Below are 10,683 nucleotides of genomic sequence, written 5' to 3' on the forward strand. Positions count from 1 at the left end.
CCCCCCTCCATGCAGGGTTCTGACCAGTCAGTCGCCTTTGATTATCAGTTGCCAGCAGCCCCTCTCTTGGCTCCTTGACACGAGCACCATATAAGGCGCAGCGATCTCCATAGAAACGTGTCAGTTTCAATAGTAGTGTCAAAGTTCACTATATACAGACATTCGCGCAGATCTCCGTTTCGGAAACGCTGCTCCACTGGTCCTCCCGTTAAAACGCATTCATTTTTGCTGGGGTCTCCTGCTTCTTGCATATTCTATTAGTTTTTTTTTTTTTCCTCTCTCTCTCTCTCTCTCCCTCTCTCTCTCTCCCTCTCTCTCTCTCTCAATCTCTCTCTTTATCCTCGCTCCGTTCCGACTGGAGAGGTGAAACTGCAATAGGCTCTCGGGCGACGTTGTTTTTTCTGCTGGACCAGATGAGCTTTATTCATGAACATAGATAGAGAATTCCGCTCCTCAGTGTTTCCTTCTCTCCAACCACGAAGACGGAGAAAGGAGCGGAGAAGGGGAAAAGAAGGGAATTTATTTCGCACTGCACTTTGGATCTCGGAACCACCGACGAGTTTTTTTTTACATTTTTAATTTCGCCGTCAATGTGAAGAATATTTATTCAGATATTTTTTAAAAAGAAAAACTGATTTCCGTTCCGTCTGGCTTCGCTTTCTCTCCGAGACCGGGGCTCCCGAATGGCTGACTGCGAGCTACCTTGGAACTGGCCTCCCGACAACTGCATATCCTAATCGGGTGCCTTTTTCTGCGACTCTTCGCATGCTGTTTTGAATGTACCGATTGTTTTAGGTTTTTTCTTCTTGTTCTTCTTGTTCTTTTTTCTTCATATGAGATTGACCGCTCCGGTTTGACTTCCGCGCTGCCGTTTCCGTCCGCGATTCTCCCCTTTGCAAGCTCCGACGTCCGAGCGACCGGTTCGCTTGAAAGCACTTTTCGGGCCCGAGATATGGCAATGGTAGTTAGCGTCTGGCGCGATCCGCAGGAAGACGTGGCCGGAGGAGCGGCGAGCGGCCCGAACCCCGCAGCGCAGCCGGCGAGGGAGCAGCAGCAGGCGGCGTCGGCGGCACCGCACACCCCGCAGACACCCAGCCAGCCGGGAGCGCCGTCCACCCCAGGCACGGCCGGAGACAAGAGCAGCCAGAACTCAGGCCAGAGCCAGCAGCACATCGAGTGCGTGGTTTGCGGAGACAAATCGAGCGGCAAGCACTATGGCCAGTTCACCTGCGAGGGATGCAAAAGTTTCTTCAAGCGGAGTGTCCGGAGGAACTTAACGTATACGTGCCGTGCCAACAGGAACTGTCCTATTGACCAGCACCATCGCAATCAGTGCCAATACTGTCGGCTCAAGAAGTGCTTAAAAGTGGGCATGCGACGGGAAGGTGAATATAGCTATATTTTATCTTCATGCAGCACACCACTCTTCCATTCACAGGCTTACAGAACCGCGTTATGTAAAAGATTGCACGCAGCACACTAGAAACAGGAATTTAGACCTTCTTTTTTTTTTTGACTGATTGCTAAAGAGTGTCAGAAAAACCGAGACACATCAGTCAGTGCATGCACAACAGACAGATAGGCATGCTCCAAACAGAAAGCATTTTGTTTACTCTGTGTAATATCACGCAGCTTAGCCCATAGGCTAGATACCTCCATTTCAACTCAATTACATGAGATGTAAGTGCGATCCCTTAACTCTTGGTGTGTGTGTGTGTGTGTGTGTGTGTGTGTGTGTGTGTGTGTGTGTGTGTGTGTGTGTGTTAAGTGAGCATAGTGTAGTAATTGTGTATATATACAAGATTTTATAGAGGCCTACTAACTCATGTGCATAGAGAGCGCGGTTTGTATTATTACTGAAGGAAGTTGTTTTGTGTGTGTGTGTGTGTGTGTGTGTGTGTGTGTGTGTGTGTGTGTTTAGAGGCCTGTCCCAGTCTGAAGCATTATGAACAAAGCGTTATCAACTTGTGCTGAACGTCTTTGTACTATACAACAAATATATTTCCTCCGATTTACTCTTCTTTCTCTTTGATGTTAGATTTAGCGAATTTAATCTGGAATTCTTTCAACTCGGAAACATAACCGAGGCTATTTGTCCTCCTCGGTCGATGGCTAAGCTAAATCAGAGAGTTTATCTCACACACCCAATGTATTGTTAGCTATAATTCTAAAATATATCTTCATTCTGATTATATTTTAATAGTGCTGAGATGTCGAGACTGTAGAGTAAGCTATAGGCTATTAGTGCGGAGTAGGATTTGAGCAATGCCTTTAAAAGCTCTGTATAAATCATCAAGGCTCACAATCAGTCGTGTAAATATTGCATTGAATATCAGTTTGTCGCTGTGGTGTGTGTGTGTGTGTGTGTGTGTGTGTGTGTGTGTGTGTGTGTGTGTGTGTGTGTGTGTGTTTTCATGTATAGCTTTGTGCAGGGATATAAATGCAAAAATCAGCATTCATATTTATAACCTAACTTTAGCTGATTGAATCTGTGAACACTTCAAATACATCATAGGTTATAAGTTTTAAAAACAAGTATTACTATATTTTAATAAACTAATACTGCAGTAAATACACTCCAGAACATTTACTATATGTCAGTTGTAAATACAGAGGTAGGCTTTTTTTTTATTTTATTATTATTATTATTATTATTATTATTATTATTATTATTTTTATTTTTAAATAAACAAGCTTCCACACAAATGATGTTTCTCAGTTCTGGATGCACATTTCCTCTCTTTCTCTCTCTTTTCGTCAGCGGTTCAGCGAGGAAGGATGCCTCCAACCCAGCCGAACCCAGGCCAGTACGCGCTCACCAACGGGGACCCTCTGAACGGCCACTGTTACCTCTCCGGATACATCTCGCTACTGCTGCGTGCCGAGCCTTACCCAACGTCCCGGTACGGCAGTCAGTGCATGCAGCCCAATAATATCATGGGGATCGAGAACATCTGTGAGTTGGCGGCTCGCCTCCTCTTCAGTGCCGTGGAATGGGCGCGGAACATCCCTTTCTTTCCCGACCTGCAGATCACCGACCAGGTGTCACTTCTCAGACTCACATGGAGCGAGTTGTTCGTGCTAAACGCGGCGCAGTGCTCCATGCCGCTGCATGTGGCGCCGTTGCTCGCTGCCGCCGGCCTGCACGCGTCGCCCATGTCCGCCGACCGCGTCGTGGCCTTCATGGATCACATTCGCATCTTCCAAGAGCAGGTCGAGAAGCTCAAGGCCCTGCACGTCGACTCGGCCGAGTACAGCTGCATTAAAGCCATCGTGCTCTTCACGTCAGGTGAGTGATGAGGCCTGCACACTCGGAGGGCAGAGACAGGGCTAGAGAGGGTTCGTGTTGGACAAAACAAGGCCTGCGAGGACATGTAGGTTTGCAGGAAGGCGCTCGGCCTCGCCATAGGTTTGCAGAACAGTTTGTACTTGGTGCATCAATCAGAGCAAACACACGCACGTGGTACAACCTGCACTGGAAATTATTTCTAATTGTAATCAATTTAAATAACACGCTATAGGGTTTTGCAGGCGGATTAGGATAATACATCTATAACGGCGCTCATAAAGCATAATTTAAAACACACACACACACAATCTAGGCTACTTCTTGAGATAGAAATTTACAAATATTTATTTCCATTCGTGATTTGTCTTAAGGGTGGCGTTTTGAAGATGCCTGTAAATTTTCTTTGTATTTTCTACATATGGATGCTTGTCCAGAACGGTGTAAGTGAATTATTTGCGTTCTCACTGTTCAGAAATTCACATTCAGAGACGTCCATCTTTAAAAAATGCAAAAAAAAATAAAAATAATAATAATAAGCGTAAAAACCATAGCCTACATGAAGACGTGTAGACTTAAAAAAAACAACAACAGTGTTTTGGTGAATATATTGCCAGTTTCACAATTCACCCTAATTAGACACATGCTATGGTGATTTATGTAAAACAATAAACCTACATCCTTTTGATGTTTTTAAAATTAGCTTTAAAGTGATCAGATTTTCTTGTGCTCTCCTGGCATAATATTGTTTTTTCATGTAACTGACGTAATAATTTTCAAATGGTGATTTAAAAATAAATAAATAAATAAATAAATAAATACGATAAGAATTATATATATATATATATATATATATATATATATATATATATATATATATATATATATATATATAATTTTTTCTTTTTTATTATTTTTCCCCCCCGAAGGTCAGGCTCTTAATTGTTGTGGTGTGTATTCGGTCTCTGCGGTCCTTATAATTGTAGATTTTGATTTTGGTTACAGAACCGAGAGTTGAACATTTAATGGTGCAGTTGTCATTATTACATAAAACGTAACGATAAACACCAAGTAAGAAGCGAGACTCGTTTGTTTTTCCTTTTGCAAAACATGTTTTGATTGCTGGCCAAAGCGGGCACACAGAGGAAATATTTCATTCTGTGCATTTAGCCAAACTGTCGCTTAGTGTTATTGACGTGCAGTAGTGGATAAAAGCGTTCCTCTCATTGGGCACCTCTTTTATTTCTCGTGTCATAGTATTTATTTCTAGAATGTTATGAATGACGCTACGTTTTATAGTTTAATAGGCCCAGGGTCTTGTGTAGCCTGGCATCATGTCCAATAGAAGGCAGCGTTACTGGTGTTTACCTTTTTTTGTTGAATCTATCTATCTATCTATCTATCTATCTATCTATCTATCTATCTATCTATCTATCTATCTATCTATCTATCTATCTTTGGATTGTCAACGAAGATTTAGGCCTATTAAGTCTGTGTTCAACTTTATTCTCCCTAGTAATGACGTCAGCCTGAATCTTAGTTACCATTAGTTACCATTCTGGCACAGTATTGCTCTTCGTGGGGTCCAGGATTTTGTGCCCGGATCGTGCAACAAACGTGCACAGTATAGAAAGCACAAACTTGGAGTTTATCTGTATTTTTCTCAGTTTAAACTCAAATCTAAGAAAACAACACGAGCCAATATTTCATGTTAGTTTGTGAAAGGTAACCTAATGTCCTCCTGGCCGATTATAATCCACAATCTAGACTAGTGTAAAATAATGAAATGCACAGCTATTAAGCGTTTATTCTGAATTGTCGTATTTTCTCCAGTAGGAGAAAGTGTCATATATTCTCCAGTGTGTGTGTGTGTGTGTGTGTGTGTGTGTGGAGTCTTCCTAAGTTCAAACCATAAATTATAAACAAACGCGCTTTTACTTACACTTTTAAGTCTTTCCATTAATTGCACACTGTAGAGCCACAGTCGTGATATTTGTTCAGGCTGCCTGAGCCTGAGGTTTCATTAATCAGAGATTTTAGCCTGAGCTTCCCAGTTCAAAAGTGTAAAAGGTCATAGAACTGAACTGAAGTCCAGTGTAATTAGGATCAATCTCAGTAATGCTGTAGGTGGCATGTCATGCCTGTACAGTACAATACTTACATTTACAAATCAAGAGCATGCAAAATCTCTTTTGTTCAGCCGCCATATTGTCAGTACTACGGACTAATTAGGCTTGTTGGATTGTGTATATTATGTCGGTCATTGCTTAACTGAATTTAGCAGGTCATGTAGTGTTTATTATTTTTCTTTTATAATGAAACCACAATGCTAAGTGACTAAGGCAGGTACCTCTACCGGATAGGGATATTTTTCAGGATATATTCGTGTTAGGAGTTTTGCCTGCTTTTGCACAGTTCCGTTTGAAAGTCTAGTGGACTAAAAGCAGTGTAATAAATGTGTCTTCAGAGAGTTCTCCTTCTCCTGCTCCCCCATCAGCACAAGCAAATAGGAAATAAATGACTCTATAGCATCTGGAAAGTAATTAGCTCGTAATCTCAGTTATTACCAGAGCCTGTGTCTTTCAAAAAAATACGTGGCTATCAGTTGAGACAAAATATGGCGGCCTGCTTCCATCTTCTCCATGCGGCCGTAAAATCGAGCCTGAACACTGACACAGCGTATTGATAAAGATACAGAAGTGTTTGTTTGCTTGGTGTGATTTAAGACTGTGGGATCTTCTATACTACTGTGCAGGAGACTCGTGGGGAAAAGCGCAGCCGCGTTGTTTACCTATACGACTCATGATGCATGATGGGACTTGGGTTGGGGTTTCTTTTGTCAATAAGAGCGCCGAAGCTCAATAACAACCAATGTTTTTGTTTGTTTGTTTGTTTGTCGTGTTGTCTGGTGCGCTCAGACGCTTGCGGCCTGTCGGATGCGGCCCACATTGAGAGCCTGCAGGAGAAGTCTCAGTGCGCCCTGGAGGAGTATGTGAGGAGCCAGTACCCCAACCAGCCGAGTCGCTTCGGCAAGCTGCTGCTGCGACTGCCCTCACTGCGTACCGTGTCCTCATCCGTCATCGAGCAGCTGTTCTTCGTGCGCTTGGTAGGTAAAACTCCAATTGAAACCCTCATCAGGGATATGTTGCTATCCGGGAGCAGCTTCAACTGGCCCTACATGTCCATTCAATGATCCCAGCGAGCGTGCGAAACAATAAAACCGCGAGAGACTAAAGGACCAAAACTCTACAACCCCCTTTCAAGAAGACTATATCTATATCTATATATATATTAGAGGACCTCGTTTCTGATCACATTGGAAGACTCTCTTTTTTTTTTTCTTTTGTTGGATCGAAATGGAATACGTAATGTACAAAGATAAAAGCCCTGGACTTAACTCCAATGTAAATCCATCGTCATCGTCATCGTCAAGAACACTCTCCATTTTTGTAAAATACTAGCCTTTATTTTCCTTTTTTTGTAAGAAAAAGAAAAATCAAAAACAAAATACGTACAGATAAATTGAAGAACATCATATGCGCAGTAAAAATGAATCAAAACTTAGCGGGAAAGTAACGTTCCCAAGCAATTATAAGAAATGTCCTGTGTCTGTGTATCTCTGTTTTGTATTTTTTCTGGTTCTAAACCAGTTTTTTTTTTCTGTGATTCTCTACTAATGATTTTGATATAACATTTTGCTTCTTATACTGAGTGCGATATATGTTGTTGAAGCTATGTTCTCCAAGAATTAAAATTGAAGTGACAATTTAAAAGCATAAAAAAAAATAAAGAAAATTTTAGACAAACAATGAAACAGTCTAATCGCTATGACAATATCACTGATGGTTGAACTTTCCCCCAATTGATGCTCTATATGGACATGCAACTGCGGCAAAACCTGACCTCATGGACAATTGAAGCAGAGGACGCCTTGGTCGTGTGTGTGAGTGCGTGTGTTGAGTCAATCATCAGTCAAAGAGGAAAGACATGGAAATTAAAAGCACTTTTAATATATCATTTTCAAAATACATTTTTGTTTGTTTTTGTCTTGATATTTTCGTTGTTTCTTTTTTATTGGTTGTTGCTTCCATTTTGCTCAATCCATGATATGTTTGTGCAGAAGGGTCGCTTGATGAAGTTGTGTGATGGTGACTATACTATTAAAAAAAAGAAATAGGCAACCATGGCTCACTCTGAGCAGATTTCATGTGGTTCATGTTATTTAGATGTCGGGTTTCCGATACATTGCATTATTATTATTATTATTATTATTATTATTATTACATTGCAAAATTCTCCATATTAGACTTTTCCTTTACTAAAGACCACTGTACACACATATGTGCCTAATTACACCACACGACATGAAACATTTCTGTAATACTATGGAATAATTGCCCCAGCTGCAACTTTGTAATGAGGGTTTTGTTCAATTTTTTTACGAGACGAATGCGACTTGTTACAAATGAAGTCGCACTATTATACTTGGGGTCCATTTTCTATTCTGTGCATAGTTTTTTTTTTTTTCTTGGTTTTTGAGCTCTATATTAGCTCGAGACATTACAGTTGTGTGAGCAGAATACGAGTTGTATGACGTCGTTGCCGACTGGTTCAAAGATCTATGCCTGCTTCAGCACATTAATGTTTAATATTTTTCCCAGGCTGGATTGAAGGGTTGCTTCAAATCGAGAGAGGGAGAGAGAGAGAGAGAGAGAGAGAGCAGGCCTGCCTGCCTGCCTGCCTGTCACGGCAGATGAGAAAGAGAAAAATCTCCCCCAAAACCACATACTAATGTTATTTTGTTGTAGGGCTGCGGATGTTTCAGTTATGCGTGATCAATCTGGGAAATGCACACTGCTGCGTGTAAACCGGTCGATAGGAACACTAAATGTGATGTATTGTACAAAGACGGTGAGAAATTCGTGTTCAGACTCATATCATTGAGCAGGACTATAGGAGAGAAACCTGCTTGTTTTTCACGACGCATATTCACACACACACACACACACACACACACACACACACACACACACACACACACACACACACACATCTGCACTCCAGTTATCAAGTTTTTTGGCTTTAAATGATGCGTGTTTTTTCTCCTGCAGGCCTGAAGTCAGTGCTCAGTATTAATGCATTTGTCTGATGTGGCTTTAGGAGATGAACTTTTGAAAGGTCTTCTGTTTGCTTCTCAGCTGCATTCTCCTGAATGATGGGTTTCTCTATATAATGAAAAGAATACTGTGTGTTTTTGCTCACGCACGATACTGTAATTATGAATCCAGATTGTTTTCCGTGAGAACCTGCCAAGCACCGTTGACCGTTGCGGTTTCTCCTGCAGCTCACCGATTGGCTTAAAGCTCCCTCATAGACTTCTTGTGGTGTGGAGTTCAAGAGCAAGAGGCGCAAAGTTTTGGTTTTATTTCTCTTTTTGAGCCTTAATTGGCAGGGATGTGGGCAATAGTGATGACTGATTTTGTAGCATGATGTGTGGGATGTTGAGTTTTTAGAAGATCTTTATGGCGTTCTTAATCCATGCGGGGTTTTATTTATTTATTTATTTAGACGCAGGACAATTAGACAAGCACAATTTCACGAAACAAAGCTTGGATCATGAAGGTTATTTTGGTCCCATGTGAACAGCGAGCTACTGCAAAGAGGTTGAATTGAAACTGTGCTAAAACCACGTAGAGCCCAGACGATTTTTTTTTTTTTGATTGATTACTCCAAAGGACCCGAGACAATAGGTCTTTGACTGCTCTTGGTCTTCAATGTTTCTCAAGTTGAGGGTTTTTGAATTGAAAATAGTCGCTGAGTCGCTATCAGGAACGAGAGCAGAAACACACGGGAGCTTTTGTATGAACAAAAACAGCGTGTGAATTGCCTATGTTGAGAATTATTCATCCAAACCATCTTACACACTGATTTGTCTGATTGGCCCATTGTCATATTGGTGAAATGATCTCAATTCGTGGTTTCACGGAATAAATCGGTGAACCTGAAAGGGAACGCACAGGCAACATTGTTGTATTTTTATGTAGCTATGCACAAAGCCTCGAATACTCTCCTGAGCAAATCAGCGAGCAGAAACCTGCAATCTAAAGCAAATCCGATCAAATTCGTTAAGATTGATTAGACTATGTGTTCTATAAAACAGCAGCGATGAACTGCATGGAGCTATCTACCAATAGGCTACAAGACTTATCTATAAAAGCAATGTATCATATTTACCACAATAATGAGATTTTGGATGTTCGTGTTAAAGCTTTATTATTATTATTATTATTATTATTATTATTATTATTATTATTATTATTAATTTTGTCTGCCATCGATTTTACCCCATGAATCTGTCCAGTGAAAGAATAGGCTACACAGTTGTTCTCATATAAAACAAATGGTCTCTCTGGGATAAGTGCGTCATTAATATTAGCTCAGTTGCGCTTGGCTGAGAGGATGTTTATCTCATACTTTCTGCTTGTTTGCTTATAGTTTACGCATTTTGATGTGTCTAGCCTTTAGGTAAAATGTGCAAACCGTATGCTATAAGGGCTCTTAAAGGTTTGACGTGAAACGTTTACAAGCTACTGATACTCAAAACGTGACACTCCTTCATTCAAACACTTTATACTTCACAACGTTATGTAACTGGAAACACAGAGTCTAAGATTTATCTAATCTTGCTAAGATCTATCTATCTATCTATCTATCTATCTATCTATCTATCTATCTATCTATCTATCTATCTACAGAGAGAGAGAGAGAGACAGACAGACAGACACACACACACACACACACATTGTGGAGGAAAACGTTCATACACTATCACGCATATGCCTTTATGTATTTTGTGAACGTATCATCATTAAAAAAAAAAAAACACCAGAGATGACGTGCAGTGGCGCTGAGATGACACTGTACTCAAGGGTTCCTCAATGGGTTCTTTGTAACAGTTGATGGTTCTTAGCTTCTTCAGAAGGTCATTTATAACCTGTTCTGTTGTAAAAACACTTTATTGTTGGGTTCTGCACAGAACTTTTGAGGGTTCCCTCAAAGAAACATTAAAGGTTCTAGATTTGACCTTAACCCCCCAAGAGTGTACTATTAATATTTCTGCCTAAATCCATGTCCAAAGAACTCTCCAGTAAGCTGTAAGTCATGGATCACATCCAACACAACAGGATATAAAATGTCCCCAGTTGTGAATGTAACATAAGGGTAAGAGAGAGAGAGAGAGAGTGTGTGTGTGTGTGTGTGTGTGTGTGTGTGTGTGTGTGTGTGTGTGTGTGTGTGTGTGTGGTCGGGCCTGCATGGTGTGAGGGAAGCAGGCGAGAAAGCACAGATCGCTGTGTAAGCGATCCCTTTGTGTTGATTTAGGAAGACGTTTGCTGTAT

The 10,683-nt window shown here is 41.0% G+C and overlaps 1 protein-coding gene across 2 annotated transcripts; it reads left to right on the forward strand.

Moving 5' to 3' along the window:
* Positions 1–100: 100 nt before the first annotated feature.
* On the forward strand, positions 101–7,100 carry nr2f1a (nuclear receptor subfamily 2, group F, member 1a). Of its 2 annotated transcripts, none has more exons than XM_060906935.1 (3): positions 101–1,385; positions 2,762–3,289; positions 6,205–7,100. In XM_060906935.1, the coding sequence occupies exons 1-3, from the start codon at positions 953–955 to the stop codon at positions 6,477–6,479; spliced, it is 1,236 nt and encodes a 411-aa protein (XP_060762918.1). In that variant the 5' UTR covers positions 101–952; the 3' UTR covers positions 6,480–7,100. The 2 variants fall into 2 exon arrangements, with proteins under 2 accessions (XP_060762918.1, XP_060762920.1); XM_060906937.1 differs by lacking the exon at positions 101–1,385 and adding an exon at positions 1,437–2,313.
* The last annotated feature ends 3,583 nt before the right edge of the window (positions 7,101–10,683 follow it).

The sequence above is a fragment of the Neoarius graeffei genome, chromosome 24 (assembly GCF_027579695.1).
Source record: "Neoarius graeffei isolate fNeoGra1 chromosome 24, fNeoGra1.pri, whole genome shotgun sequence".
In the NCBI taxonomy this organism is placed as follows: Eukaryota; Metazoa; Chordata; class Actinopteri; order Siluriformes; family Ariidae; genus Neoarius; species Neoarius graeffei.

What these genes read in the sequence shown, in the direction of transcription:
- nr2f1a (XM_060906935.1), top strand. Translation starts at nt 953, where the DNA reads ATGGCAATGGTAGTTAGCGTCTGGCGCGATCCGCAGGAAGACGTGGCC. An exon ending in AGTGGGCATGCGACGGGAAG is followed by an intron (nt 1,386 to 2,761) that starts GTGAATATAGCT and finishes TCTTTTCGTCAG; the next exon opens with CGGTTCAGCGAGGAAGGATG. An exon ending in CATCGTGCTCTTCACGTCAG is followed by an intron (nt 3,290 to 6,204) that starts GTGAGTGATGAG and finishes TGGTGCGCTCAG; the next exon opens with ACGCTTGCGGCCTGTCGGAT.